This window comes from Equus asinus, chromosome 2, assembly GCF_041296235.1.
Source record: "Equus asinus isolate D_3611 breed Donkey chromosome 2, EquAss-T2T_v2, whole genome shotgun sequence".
Classification (NCBI taxonomy): Eukaryota; Metazoa; Chordata; class Mammalia; order Perissodactyla; family Equidae; genus Equus; species Equus asinus.
Genome location: NC_091791.1, coordinates 188,072,909 through 188,087,594, shown reverse-complemented (window position 1 = coordinate 188,087,594; position 14,686 = coordinate 188,072,909). Strand labels below are relative to the sequence as shown.

The window sequence follows — 14,686 nt, the reverse complement described above, 5'->3', positions numbered from 1 at the left end:
ACGGGGCGTCCCACTGCGCTCTCCACTCGGAGCCGGCGGGCAGCGGCCTCGCTGCGGCGCCCTCACGGGGGTCCTTTGTCAAAGTTCTCAACGTGCTTTTGCGCCCCTGTGTCGTGTTTGTATTAGGGGACAGGGGGCAGGTTGTACTTTAGTCTCATTTGTGAGGGTTTTAAAAGGGAGACGGTGGGACTTGGGTCATTCTGACGGCCAAGGACTCCGCTAGTTCCGGCGTGACTCCTCAGGCTAGAACTAGATAAAATGGGGCTCGATGTCTCAATGATGTTGTTTAAAGAGGGTGTAGAGCCTAAAGGCTCAGCAGCCCGTCGGTAACAAACAAGCGTGGGAACAGCTGGTAGACAGCACTGCCATCGAGGGCGCCCCCCAAGGGCTCCAGTGACGAGTCAAGTACAGCTGGAGGTGTTCCGCGTAGCGGGCCGCCCCGCCCACACCCGCGGGTGTTTCTCCCGGACACAACAAAGACGCCCACAAAGCACAGCCCCGACGTCACTTAAGGACGCGCCCCCTCGCCTCCGGGGCCCGCGGCGGCCCCGCCCCTCGAGGTGCGTGCGGGCCCACGCCGCGCCCTGGGGGCGGGGCGACGCCGAGCCGCGGCGGGCTGGTTCAGTGAAGCGGAGGCAGCGGGGGAAGATGGCGGCGGCCGTTCCGCAGCGGGCTTGGACCGTGGAGCAGCTGCGCAGCGAGCAGCTACCCAAGAAGGACATTATCAAGTTTCTGCAAGACCACGGCTCAGACTCGGTACCAGGGGCGGCGTGGCGGCCGGGCCGGGGCGGCGGGGCGCCGCCTCCCCCCCGATGCCGTACATCCCGGCTCCCTCCGCCCCCGCCCTCGGCCGCCGCGGCCTTGGCCTGGAGGCCCGCGAGGCCGCGTGCGCCCTGAGGCCGCGCTCCCGCCCCCGGGCCGGCCCCGCTCGGGATGGGGCGGGGAGTGGGGGCGGCGTTGCGTCCTGGGCCCGAGGGCAGCGAGCGCAGTGAGGGCCTCGCTGGGATGCTCGAGTGAGGGTGGAGGCCGGGCAAACCGACCCGGAGCTGGGGACCCAGGCGGGGCCGGGGAGCCCGCGCCCCTGCGGGGAGATGGGAGGCGACACGGAGGTCTCTGCGGGAACGCCGGGTGCGCGGGCTTTGCTCGTCGTTACTAGTGATTTTTAAAAATCCGTAGATTGTGCCTTTACTCTTTAAAATACCGACCCTTTGAATGGCCTTTTCCTCGTTATGTGAGGGGAGTCACACGTGCGTTTTGTATAGTGTCTCCCATTGTTATGAACAAGCGAAGACGTCTCGTTGGCTTTGTTTATACCGTAGGTCCTGCCTTTTTTCCAGCGTAGTCTCCATCTTAACCGCCCGTCTGTAGTCACAAGTTGTTTTCCTGAGACTTGCCTTTTTCTCCTTGGGACATTAAGATTTAATTAGCCTCTCTTAAATTACTGAACGGTCTGTGTGGTGGTGCGCGCGGCATGAGCCGCTTATCGGAAATAGGAGCAGCAGCCTGAATAGGGTGTTTCTACGATTTTTTATCGAAGTTCTAAACTGGCACTTAGAAAATCTGTTTTTGGGTTCTTTTGAGAGGATTTTAATTTATTTTCATTTTGAGGGTTCTTGAAGGGGAGATATAATTATTCTCCAACTTCCAGTTCCATACTCCTGAATAATTATCCTGACATCAGTAAGTATTTCTACAACGTCTGTAGCAAAAACTATGCAGTATTTGGGGATACAAGGATGAAAAAGAAAGACCGTGCCTCACAGATACCGTTTTAGTGGAACTTTTTTCTCTTAAAACGATTCGTACTCCAACTGGAACAATAGAATGTAGTAGGCATATCATTTATTAAATTTAATTCTCAATACTGTATTTCATTCAAGTTCTTATAAAACAAGTCATCCCAAAATGGAATCTAATGTAAAACCGGCCCACATGGGACAATTTCAAGACTTGGATTATCAAAATATTTTTATAACATATTAACCTTTTAAGTGCATATTCTCCAGCGTTCATTCATGTACTTAAACCTATATTTGACAGTCACTGTTTTATTGATCATAAAATATCAAGGAAATGTTTATATTTTGGATATTTTTCTGGAACCTTGCTAAAGAAATCACAAGAGTGCTAAAGCAACTCATTACTTCTGTTTAATCAGAATAGCTTTTCCCCATCAGCTTTTATCATTTAGAACATTTCTCTAAGGGAGGAGAGAAAAACCAGAGGGAAAAAAAATACAATAGTGATAGTGTTAGAAAAACTGTTTTAGCAAAACATTAGAAGATGCCAGAGGACAACTTTGAGAAAGTGACAAAATGAGGAATCAAGCAAGGACCACAAGACAGAAAAGGAAGCAGAATAAATTAAGGGAAAACAAGTTATTAAAATTCCCACATTATGTGATTTTCAGATGAAGTTACATAATCTGATGACTTGATAGTTTAGTACTATTTTGTTGTCCGTGTGCCAACCTAGTCTTATGTTTGAGAGAAATGGAATTCTACAGTTACTTTGAGTTATTAGACCTATTATTAGTGATAATAGCTAACATTTATTTAGTTCTTACTGTGTGACAGGCTCTATGCTAAATGGAGTATTGCATTTACCCTTAGAACAGTCCTCTGCCATAGATGCTGTTATTAGTCTTCCACTGTGACGGAGAAACAGAGCCTTTGGAAAAGCTTAGTCCCTTGTCAAAAATCAGACAGCTAGGATTTTAACCCGGATGGTCTGACTCCACAGCCCACACACTTAACCAGTATATATCTAGCATTGTGTAGCAGTGCTTCCCAGTCTGCCAAGAATGGGTTACAGATGTGTCAGGATAGCTAGCTATGCCTAACATGGCTGGATTCTCCCAGGGCCAGGGCCGAGTAGCATCCTGCCAAGAGCAGTTCTGCCCAGTTACCAGTGTGCTTGCTATGTAAATGTGCTTCTCTCTGAGTTCCAGAGCGGGCAAAGGGTTAGTGTACCCAGTGTGACCCCTACATAAGGTACAGCTCCAGTCCTGTGAATAATTCTTATAAAATACCCAATAGTTTTGTTTAATCTTCCTTAAATCTTTTTTTGTTGTTATGGAGTATGAAATACAATGTTTATTTCACTTGTTCTTTCATTAATAGTACTATTGAAAACATAATTGCTAACATAAAAGGTCATTTTCTAATTTTAGACCCTTATGAGGCAAGTTATTTCAGCTAACCAGCTTTTTTCTTTAGTTTCTTGCAGAACATAAGTTATTGGGAAACATTAAAAATGTGGCTAAGACAGCTAACAAGGACCATTTGGTAACAGCCTATAACCATCTTTTTGAAAGTAAGGTGAGTATTGTTACATTTTCTTACCAGAATATCATTTTAGATATTTTATTCCCCAAAAGAAGTTTTAAATGCATTTATTTGCAGAATATGTGGAAGTTTTTCCAGCTGCAGTTTCTCCTAACTGTAATCATAGGGAGACTAGCTGTCAAATCCATGAGGCTGATCTGCAGTATGGCAGGATTTTTTGATATTTTGAAAGGGACCAGATTTTAAAAAATAACTCCCTGGTAGCTTAAATTAAGACAAATTCTTAAGGGCACTGAAAAGTTACAAATCCATAGTAAGTTCCATTTCATTAATGAATTTAAAGTCTGGGCTAGACTTAGGCTGAGCCTTAAGAAAAACAGATTTTAAGAAATTCCCCGGTGTTTGTTACTATGAAATGACTGTCTTCCACAGAAAAGAATCTTTATTAAGGAGTCGTTTGAATAGTATTCATCTTTGAGTCTGAGTTGGCCTTCCTAAAGGTCCTGGTTCTCATTTCAAAATATTTGTTGTGAGATGATTGAGGGTCATAGTTTATTGAGATGCTTAACACGAGATTCCTCCTCGTCCTTGTGCACTTCCAGTTCCGTGCATGCGAGTTCCGTAGCCAGTGTCCATGGTGCACGTGGTCGGTCATTGAGGGGCTTTCCGCCTGTCCGGAATATGATAAACATGAGAACATTTTCCTTGCAGCGTTTCAAGGGCACTGAAAGTGTAAGTAAAGTGTCCGAGCAGGTGAAAAATGTGAAGCTTAATGAAGATAAACCCAAAGAAACCAAGTCTGAAGAGACTCTGGATGAGGTTTGTATATAAAGTTTCTTAGTTTATTTCTCATGTGAATTTGAGAAAGGGATTTGCTTACAGCACTGCTTTCTCATGGTAAGGTGGGTTGAGTATGGCCACCTTCAGCGAACCAAACACTGGTTTGGAGTGTGCCGTCTCCTGCAGGTGTATGAATCGGGAGAAAAGCCTGAGAAGCAGTGGTTTACAGTTAGTAAACCTTTCCTGTGGAAAACCTCTAGTTTTGTATTTTGTATTGCGTCTATGTCTGGCCAGATCTGGGCTTGCAGAACTATTTTAAGGTCCTGATTCTATATCCAAGTTGACTGAGTGAAAGAAACTTTGTTTTGATTATTTTTTCTAGTGTGTATGATGTCCTTGGCAGTAGAAATAGTTGGTCCAGGCTTGGCTGCAGGGTGTGAGTTCGTCTGTCTCATCACTCCCAGTTCAAGTTTGATGTTTTGATACAAAGGTTCGAAGAACCAGATAAAACCATTTCTGCAAATGGACAGCCTTAGTAGAGCTGAATAGATTATAATCCTGCCACTTGTGGTAGTATCTTACCAGCTAAGCCCACGCATTCCTAGCCGTCTTGGCGTCATTGATAATAGTCTAATAATAATAATATGAGTTCTTCACTTGTGAAGCGATATAGCCTGTTAATGAAGCTGTAGCATCTGGGTATTTGTGGGCAGACAGTATGTTCAGGTATAGGATTATAGATGTTGACATGACTAAAGCTAGTTGATTTGCATGATCTTTTTCTGTTGGTTGAAAGACACAAAAAGAATTTTGAGGTTTTATCACAACTAATAATATTTGATAAATGTTATTTATACTGGGCAAGTATTCAGCAGCTACTCAGGTAAATAGGGGTATAATAATTACTAAAACAGTTGCAAAAGCAATTGGCAATATAGTTTACCTTCCAGAAAATTAGAATAAGGGAGGTATGAGGTAACAGATAGTATATCATTAAGAGGTTAAGAAAAAGAGAGTTAGAAATAAAAATAAAAGGCTGTAAAGGTCTGGAGACAATCTAGCGAGATCTTGTGAGGATCCTCACCTGTATCCTTTTCTTTAAGACCTCTTTTCATTTCACTGGCCAACCTTAGCCCTGTCCTATGCTCTCATTGTCTTCTCAGCACCTGGATTCCGTAGCCTCTTGGCCAGTACTGTGCTTTCTTCTTTGGGACTGCAGAGCGAGCACTGTGAAGAGAAAGAATCATAAAATTGTTTATGGGACTTGGCATACATTCATGCTTGATACCAGCCAAGCACATTTTCTGGTTTCACTGCTACTCAACAGCTTTTACACTGTCCCACGCTCGATTGCCCATCACACTGCCCACGTAAACTGCTTGACACTTGCTCACAAATTCTCACTTCTTTCTCATTACATACTCCTGTGTTCTGTTTTACCAGAGTGTTAACCTCCAGAGTTGCAACCATTCTCTTCTTCCCAGCTTCAGTGTTCTCGGATTCTTTGGCTCTCTTTTCCCTTCTCATGTTTCCCCCAGGACTACTGCTTTCAAATACCTTTCTTCTTTTTCAAATCTTTATCCATTACTTTTTGATTCTCAAGCATTCCAAGGTCTCAGACCTGTAGTGTCAGAAAAGTGGCTCAGTTGATCTCCTGCCTTCATTCTCTTTCTTCATCTATTCAGCCCCAAAATGGCTATTCTGGTAAGCTTTCTACGGTGATATCCTGCAAACCACACCCTGCTCAAAAATTTTCAGTAATTCTGTACTGTCCAGAACTGTGCTGTTCAGTGCCTTAGCCACTGGCCATATGTGGCTCCTGAGCACTTCATGGCTACTCCGAATTGAAATGTGCTTTCAGTGTAAAATATGCACTCAATTTCAAAGACTTAGTGTGATTCAACACGTGGTATCTATATTATTTATCTCTACCTTGTTTATTTTAATGTAAAGAACCTTTCTAATAGCTCTTATAGGACTTTAAATAAATCAGTCATAGTCAATATATTTATTGTCTATTATGTATTAAATAGTGTTGAGGGAAAGTTTTCAAGTGTGAATGAATACTGGACAAGAGAGAAATGATAAGTTGGGGCAGGAACTCAGACTCAGCAGTCAGAAATCGCTGTAGCAGTTGTCAGGCCAAAAACTGGAGATTCATCCTTTAAAACTCCTTTACATCTAGTCATCAGCAAATTCTGTCGGTTCTGCGTAAATGTGTCTCAGATCCGTTCCCCTTTTGTCCTCATTGTTAGCAGCCTGGTGTAGACCTTGAGTGCTAGACAGCCTCTTCAGAACAAGCCTCCCCACTCCTTTGGATTCCCTGTGCCTTCCTCACACTGGGGCACAGTGATCTGTTTAAAAGATCTGATTCTATAGCTTCTCTCTTTAAAACTCTTAATGGGCTGCTCAGTGACTGGAAGTTCAGAGAGCAGGTTCTTAGCAACGTGTGCTCCAGGTCTTCCTGGCTGCTCTCATACCGGTGTTCCTCCCTTGCAGACTGCACTGTGTGCATGCTCTTCCCAGCTATGAAAATGCTATTCTGTGTTGTAAGCCTTCCCCCCTTCACCTGAGTAACTTCTCTTGTCCTTCAGAATACAATTTAAACATTACTTCACAGAGTCCTCTCCCGGCCTATAACCTATACTGGGTTAGGTCACTGTGTCATTCCCATCTTAGGACTCTGTGCTTCCTCTTCAGGTCTCATAGCGTGATTGTACACGTCTATATTCTCTGCTAGAGGAGGGGCCAGGCATTTCTCCCAACTCACCTGTGCATCTCGTTTCTAACACAGAACATGCTCAAATATTTCTTGAATTAATAATAGGAATACTTACATTATATACTCTTGCTTTTAGAGGCTATGATGTCATCCAGTTAATTGCAATGTAATGACTGCTGTCACACAAAGTTCCTTTATCTCTGGATCTAGAAGTATCAAGTTCAGAGCCAATCTTGGGAATGTAGTTCTTTTCATCATCTGGACTAAGAAATTGCTGCAAAGCCAGGAAATTACCTAAAAGCCAGGATATTCAAACATGTAACTCCAGAATAGCCTTGGGACTGATTCTGACCTCTCACCATGAAGCAGCCAGGTTCTTGAAGTGAAACCAAAATCAGATCAGATAACTAGAGCAGCATTTCTCAAAGTGTATGGTAAAGGTCCCAGAAGTTCCAGGTGTTTCCTGGTATCATCAAACCCTGTACCTTGTGTCTCCTACTTGAAAGTTCACACTGCATATTACTAATAGCTCTGAGAAGTCGTGAAGAATGGAGGCATATCTAACTTTGTTTAACGTAGTGTTTCCTAAACTTCATTATGTTGGACCCCTTTTCTTCTAATGGTCTTAACAGCAAAGAATGAGTGATCCATAAAAGACTTTGAAACACTGAAATGGAGGCCACGAGTGGGCAAACTGGCACCTTCACTTAAGACTGAGCCACAGCCACCAATTTAATGTTTTTGCATTATTTTAGGACCTCTAATGTATATAACAACCCAAGCAACTTGGGACAACAAATGGAAAAACAATAGAATGACAGACAGTAAGCTTTAAAATGTGGTATTGTTCGCTAATCATACCTTATCCATTCAGTTATATATAATTTCTTTATAATAAAGTCTTAAGATATTCTGATATTCTCACATAATGAATATATGTAGTCATTGTCATTTTGTGGCTTTTAAATTTTTTTAATTAAAATTATTTTCAGGGGCCCAGCTGCGTAGTGGTTAAGTTGGGGTGCTCCGCTTCAGCAGCCCAGGTTTGTGGGTGCGGATTGCAGGCGCAGACCTATGCGTCATTCATCAAGCTGTGTGTGGCAGGCAGCCCACATAACAAAACAGAGGAATATGGGCACAGGTGTTAGCTCAGGGCCAGTCTTCCTCAGCAAACGGAGGATTGGCGTTAGATGTTAGCTCAGAGCTAATCTTCCTCAGAAAAACAAAAGTTATTTACAGATTTGGAATATGTTAGCAGATTTCGTGAAGTCAGCTTTATTTTTAAAAATAGATTTATTTTTCTGATATAAAAAACATGCTATTTTTTAAATAGAAAACAACAGAAAAGGATAGAGGATACAAAATTATAACACCTAGAAATGAACAAGTGTAACGTTTCAGAATGTTTTCTTTGAATATATATATATATTTTATTGTTGACATACAATATTGTATTAGTTTCAGGTATAACACAGTGATTCGACGTTTATTTACATTACAAAATGATCACCCTGATAAGACTAGTAACTGTCATCATACAAAGTTACTACAGTATTGTTGACTGTATTCCCTGTGCTGTCCATTACATCCCCATGACTTACTCATTTTATGACTAGAATGTTCGGATATTTTCTATGCATATATTTATTTAAATAGTTGAGATTTTACTGTAGTTAGAACCTTCTGTTGATTTTCACTTAAGAATTTTTGCACATTGTTAAAAACTCGGTATTACCATAGATTTGTGATTATTTTGTCATTATGGGTAACCATTAATAATGGCATAAAGATTTTTTCCTGTTTCACATTACTTGAGCATATATTTGTACAAATAGAATTATTATTTGTCACACTTTTCACTTTACAGTGCTTTCCAAAGAGATGGCCCCAGTTCACGCTGCTACCAGTAGACACCTGACTGTAGATTGCAGCCTTTCTCGCTGAGACGAGCTTGGAATGGGAATGTCAGGGATTGCCGCTTGCTTTTGTAACACACATTGTACTTGAGCTGCAGACGTGACTTTCTCTGCTTTAAGGAGGTAGCCTGGCTGAGTTGAGTGCGCTAATCCTTGGACGCTGAATTGGATAGGGTACAAAGCCCTACTTTATAAAAGACGAGGAAGACTCCCAGGTTGCTGTGAGGTTAAATGAGTTAGTGTAAGAAAGTGACTCAGCTAATACCCGACCTTCCCTCCGCTTCAGAGGTAGTAAAGTGGTGCAGAGCGTCGCTTTATATCCAGGCTGCCTGGTTTCCAGTCCTGCCAGCCACATGGGAACTGTAGGACCTTAAGCAAGTTGCTTAGCCACTCTGTCCTTTTATCCCCTACCTGTAAAATAGGGGTAGTAGTCCCTCCACCTGCTAAGGTAGTGACAGTTGAGTTAATGTACGTGAAGCATCTGGGATAGTGCCCAGCACACAGAGGGCACTCAGTAGATGTCAGCCATTTTAACTTAACGTCAGTGGAGGTTGGCTATGGTTATCTCTGTTGTTTGAGGTATTTTGGTACAGTGGAAAGAACAGGGGCTTTGGATTCAGACAAACCCAAGTCCATATTCATTCTCTACTACTCATTAGTTCTGCTGCATAAATTCCCTCAACCTCAGTCTCTTCATCTGCAAAAATGCAAGTGGGTGATACCTCCTTCAGAGGATTGTTAGGATTGAGTGGGATGGTGTGTGTTAAGTGACTGGCAGATAATAGGTGTTTAATACCTCTTATTTCCTTTCCCGGTATTAAATATTCTGTAGTATAAAATTCTATATATATATTTTTTAAGACTTTTTTAGTTTTCCTTTTTCTCCCCAAAGCCCCCTGGTACATAGTTGTATATTTTTAGTTGTGGGTCCTTCTAGTTGTGGCATGTGGGATGCCATCTCAGCATGGCCTGATGAACGGTGCCATGTCCGTGCCCAGGATTTGAACCGATGAAACCCTGGGCCACCAAATCAGAGCGTGAGAACTTGATCACTCGGCCACGGGGCCGGCCCCCCACCTTTTTTTTTTTTTTTTTTTGAAAGATTTTATATATATTATTAAGTTTAACTAGGAAATTGCTTTCCTCACATATATGAGTCATCATTGATTAGCCTTTAGCTTTTTTTTTTTTTTTTACAAAATGGCTCTGATAATCCTGCTTTGTTCTAGGAAATAGGTCTATTATGGTTAATTTCTATAGATAATTTCATTCGTTGTGTGAACTTATTTTCAAACTCAGGAACAGAGGCAACATTACTGCATTCATTCTAATTGGATATAATAAAAATATTTAGTAATGTCAGTTATTAACGTTACAATGTTTTATTTGATGCCTTATGATATTGTAAGAACTAAATAGGAATGATATTTCTAACCTTGGGAAATGACTGGATTCATTTTGTGGTTTGTTGAATAATTAATAGACTCTTATCAAAAGAACACTGGTTTCCAAAGAAGCTGTAAGTTATTTGAAATTATAGATATGCTAGTTACTGATGTTGTCGTAACAGATTGAAATGAGAGTGCGTTTAACTCACTGAGGTGAACTAGAGGCAAAATAGTTTGTTGCCAGATCTGTGAAATTCTCTCACTGGACTTAGGTCACAGTTGGCTGTATAAGTATTGTCTTTGTCATCCTGCTAAAAGAAGGACATGAGTTAATAACTGTGTGTGTGTTTTTTTAGGGTCCACCAAAATACACAAAATCTGTTCTTAAAAAAGGAGATAAAACCAACTTTCCCAAAAAGGGAGATGTTGTCCACTGCTGGTATACAGGAACATTACAGGATGGCACTGTTTTTGATACTAATATTCAAACAAGTAAGTCTAAATGTAATACTATCTTTTTGGCTGTAAGGCATTGCAAAATATTTGTATGGTAGATGAGCAGTTGGCAGTACCTTTCCCTTGGCTGTCACTTTTTCCCAGTCTTTTGCACCTGTGATTTACTTGAAGCATTCTTCAATTCATTACTTACTGGCTGAGTAAAGACCCCTTGTCATTGGAAAACAAAAAGTAAAGCAGCTTAATCTAAACTTGGTTAATGTCCCAAAGTGAGGCTTTAGTATTTTAATAGAAAAGGCAAATTCTGTGCTATTTTAGTAGTGTAAATTGAGATCCTTTCCCCTCCCCCATTTAGACCATAATTATTTTTACATCTAGAATTTTATTCATGAATGACCTGACTTTCTAAATTTTTATTTCCTTTTAAATACACAGTATGGTAAATTCAGAAATCAACTTAAAGACTTAACTATATTTTTCTGTTGGAACTTAATTTTATCATTAATTATAACTAAAATCTGTTTTACAGGTTCAAAGAAGAAGAAAAATGCCAAGCCTTTAAGTTTTAAGGTTGGAATAGGCAAAGTTATCAGAGGAGTAAGTAACGAGTGGCAGTGATTCTGGCATATGCTACTTGTAGTGTGGTGCCATAGAGAATTAGGATTGGGGGTATGATGAAAAGAAACAATCTTTGAGTCTCTAAGCCAGCGTCAGCAAACCACAGCCCGTGGGCCAAACCCAGCCTGCCGCCCGTTTTTGTACAACCTGGGAGTTAAGAATGGCTTCATGCTTTTAAAATAGTTGAAAAAATCAAAAGAAAAATAATATCGTGTGACATATAAATGGCACAAATTGAGTGACATTACTAACTGATCTGGCATCAGTTCAGTTCTCTGGGTCTGAGTTTCCCCATCTATAAATAAGGACAGTATGGCCTACCTCAGGGTTGAAAGAGTAAATGAGCATAACTTAAAGCACATACTATAGTAGAGACTGAAATTTCCTTCCATGTCTACCCCTTTTATTGTTTTTTTCCATAAACTAATTCTTTGTCACGTTTGACTTCCTAAATTTATTTTTAAAATTCTTGTAAAATGTTACCTGTGTTAACAGTAAAGCACTTATCCATGGTCAAGAAAGATAAAATACCTGGCGTAGGGAAGTACGGACAGAAGCAGGAGTTTGTTTTGTAGCCTCTCACAACCTAGGCTCAAAGAGCAGAAAATCCTTCAGTCATAAGCCTGCCGTTATCACCCACCCTTTCATACGAGAGAACAGAAGGAAACAGAAAAGGGAACGTTAGGCTTGAGTTGTGCTGACCGCTGCAGTCAGGGTACAAAAGGAGGTGAAAGAGCAGGACTGGTTATCGATTTCACTGAATCGGGTTGTCGTGTTCGGGCCCACTTGCTGTTTTAAATTGTCATTACTCAGAACATCAGACATGAATAACTGAAACACCTGTTTAAATGCAGTTCTGAGAACCCTCACTGTGTTATTCTTTGTACTCTGAGTAAGTCCTAAAATAATGGTTCAGTCATATCCAGACCCCAAAACAGAATATAAAACATCTTGAAACTAAAGATTTAGTTGAGAGTAACTTTAACTGCTACCTGATTATACTAAGTTGATAGCAAGTATATATCAAGTTGAGCATTTTTCTACTTCTGTAACTATTTGCTTACTGGTAAATTTCTCCTAGTCTACCATATTCTTATTTCCAGTTTGTGACAGCTCTGTCGGTATCCCTTCAGCTTTGTTATTCTTACATTTCAACAGAGTACATGAGAGCAGTAATATATCCTGTATCCTTGTAGCATGTTGATTTAACTGTATTTGGTACCTGGTGTTAAGATCCAAATTTGGACAGAATGGAGCAGCAACCCAGGAACCTCTGTCATTTCTTTGAATAGTTTTATTTTCTGCAAAAGATCTTAATGCTCTAACATAATTTATTTTATGTGCCATCACTGACTCCACTATTACAATTTGGTAATCTTAAGACAGCTTTTAGAGTACTTATTAGTTTATCCCTATAAAAATAAATACAAGTTTGTCCTGTGATCTAAAAGTGTAGCAAGTTTTTTATGGTAATGCTAATAACAAACTGGTTTCATAACATATGACATGTTACAGTTTACAAAACTGCTTTCACATTTTATCATTTGAGGAGTTTGAGTATTACGCTAAGAAAATACTGTTTAATATATCCTTATTTCTTCTTCATTGAGGAAATAAAGCACAAAGATTTAGGGACTCACCCAAGGACATTACCTTAAGACATAATGAAATCCAGTAATAGAATACTTGTTTGTGTATAATCCTGTCTTTTGGTTTTTCATGTATTTTTTTGCAAAATATCATTAGTTTTTACTTTATGTTCTTGCCTTTAGTGGGATGAAGCACTCCTGACCATGAGTAAAGGAGAAAAGGCTCGACTGGAGATTGAACCAGAATGGGCTTATGGAAAGAAAGGACAGCCTGATGCCAAGTATCCTTTTTTCCTTTGTAATTAAAGGAAAAAAACACTAAAAAAGATCACCTGAAGGTAGGATAAATGCTGTCTAGGTTAACCTCCAGATCAGGAATCCTGTCCAGACCCGTCTTCCTGATGTTCAGATGCTTTTGTGTTAACACCCTCAATATAGACAACAGTTAATATTTTCTGTTGGTACAGAGTATCCAAACTTCAGCTGGAATCTACCATTTTTCCTCTAATTCAAGCCCTTAATTTTCAAGACCTAAACTGTGAAGTTTCAGTTTTCATCTTTGAAAGGCCACTCTTAATGTTTGGAGGATTTACTTCAAGGAGTTAAGATTCCAAATACAAACGGCTGTAGCAAAATGATGCGAGTATGCCTCATGGTAATTTTATGGTACAGTATAAAATTATGTTTAAAAATATAAAAACTATGCTACCATACGATTTTAAGCAGTTAAATGTGTATTCAAAGCTTAGAAGTGGAATACATGTTGAGGATTACTAGTTGTGAAATGGACACCACAGGTCCAAAGTAGTATAAGCATTTGTGATCACTACTAACGATGATACTTTTCTGATAATGCCCAGTTTGTGAACATTAAAAAAAGAGAGCCATGACTCCAGACCATTCTGCCCAGAACAGTCCAGTAGGTAAGTGGGAATGTAGTTTTTTCTATTGTTGGTTCCAATCCCATTGGACTAGTTCAACCAGTTAGAGTAAGTTTACGGGGTGGGGGAAAATGGAAGTCCTGGAGTCTTATCAGGTGAAATTATTTGGGAATATTCAGATGGCCAGCTACAGCTCCCTCCCTCTCATGTGACATATCTCAAGACCAGTCAGATATAATCACTCCTCTGTGAACTCAGCGTCTTAAAATTCCCAACAAATATCAAATACCTCATGCGAACTTTGATTTAATATAACTTATATACTCGACTAGATTGAAATCACTTTTTTTTTTTTTTTTTTTTTTTTTGGAGTGCTGAGTAGCAGTCTTCATTAAGTGGTGGCTAATTTGGGAGTACTGCTGAGGCATTCTAGTCCAAGCTCAACTTACCTGGTCAGCCTATACTGATAGGTTATGCTCTCCATTTGCAAAGGTACCCTTTGGAACCTCTAGGCTAGGATGTGTGAGTCTTGGGATCAACTGTGAAGCCCCTTCCCTTGGGGGTTAATTACCAATAAGCAGTATACATAATTCTAATTTTAGACTAAGGTTATTGACAGAGAAGCAGTTTTTACCAAATTTACCTTGACTTCTTCAACAGAATTCCACCAAATGCAAAACTCATTTTTGAAGTGGAATTAGTGGATATTGATTGAAATAGCAATGCTTCAGATCTAAAGACATCAGCAACAATAAAACATGGCCTTGAAGAAACTTATGTAACTAATTAGAGCTGGTTACTATTATAAGGGAAGAGTCAACTGGAAAATTCAAAGAGTTAGGACTTGTTTACTTGATCCCCAACTGTTAAGAAACGTAATCCCTTATATATCCCTGAAGTTTAAAATATTTTACTACAGATGGGTAAAACATTGGTTAAGGAGAAGTGATTTTCCTCTTAACCTCATGTTGTGTACTATAAGGCTCAATAAAAATTAATCCAGTGTCTTGATTTGTTTGGTGTTGATATATCAGTGTTCTGACTAGGTT

General features: G+C 40.3%; 1 protein-coding gene across 3 annotated transcripts; it reads left to right on the top strand.

Moving 5' to 3' along the window:
- Nucleotides 1–450: 450 nt before the first annotated feature.
- Nucleotides 451–14,648, top strand: FKBP3 (FKBP prolyl isomerase 3). 3 transcript variants are annotated; one of them, XM_014835616.3, is made up of 7 exons: nucleotides 451–756; nucleotides 3,219–3,320; nucleotides 3,999–4,106; nucleotides 10,450–10,585; nucleotides 11,079–11,146; nucleotides 12,940–13,037; nucleotides 14,298–14,648. In XM_014835616.3, the coding sequence occupies exons 1-7, from the start codon at nucleotides 649–651 to the stop codon at nucleotides 14,350–14,352; spliced, it is 675 nt and encodes a 224-aa protein (XP_014691102.2). In that variant the 5' UTR covers nucleotides 451–648; the 3' UTR covers nucleotides 14,353–14,648. The 3 variants fall into 3 exon arrangements, with proteins under 3 accessions (XP_014691102.2, XP_044621509.1, XP_070360403.1); XM_044765574.2 differs by having other exon boundaries at nucleotides 539–756; nucleotides 13,202–14,648; XM_070504302.1 differs by having other exon boundaries at nucleotides 539–756; nucleotides 12,940–13,094; nucleotides 13,224–14,648.
- The last annotated feature ends 38 nt before the right edge of the window (nucleotides 14,649–14,686 follow it).

What these genes read in the sequence shown, in the direction of transcription:
- FKBP3 (XM_014835616.3), top strand. Translation starts at nt 649, where the DNA reads ATGGCGGCGGCCGTTCCGCAGCGGGCTTGGACCGTGGAGCAGCTGCGC. An exon ending in TGATACTAATATTCAAACAA is followed by an intron (nt 10,586 to 11,078) that starts GTAAGTCTAAAT and finishes TCTGTTTTACAG; the next exon opens with GTTCAAAGAAGAAGAAAAAT. An exon ending in AAAGGACAGCCTGATGCCAA is followed by an intron (nt 13,038 to 14,297) that starts GTATCCTTTTTT and finishes CTTCTTCAACAG; the next exon opens with AATTCCACCAAATGCAAAAC.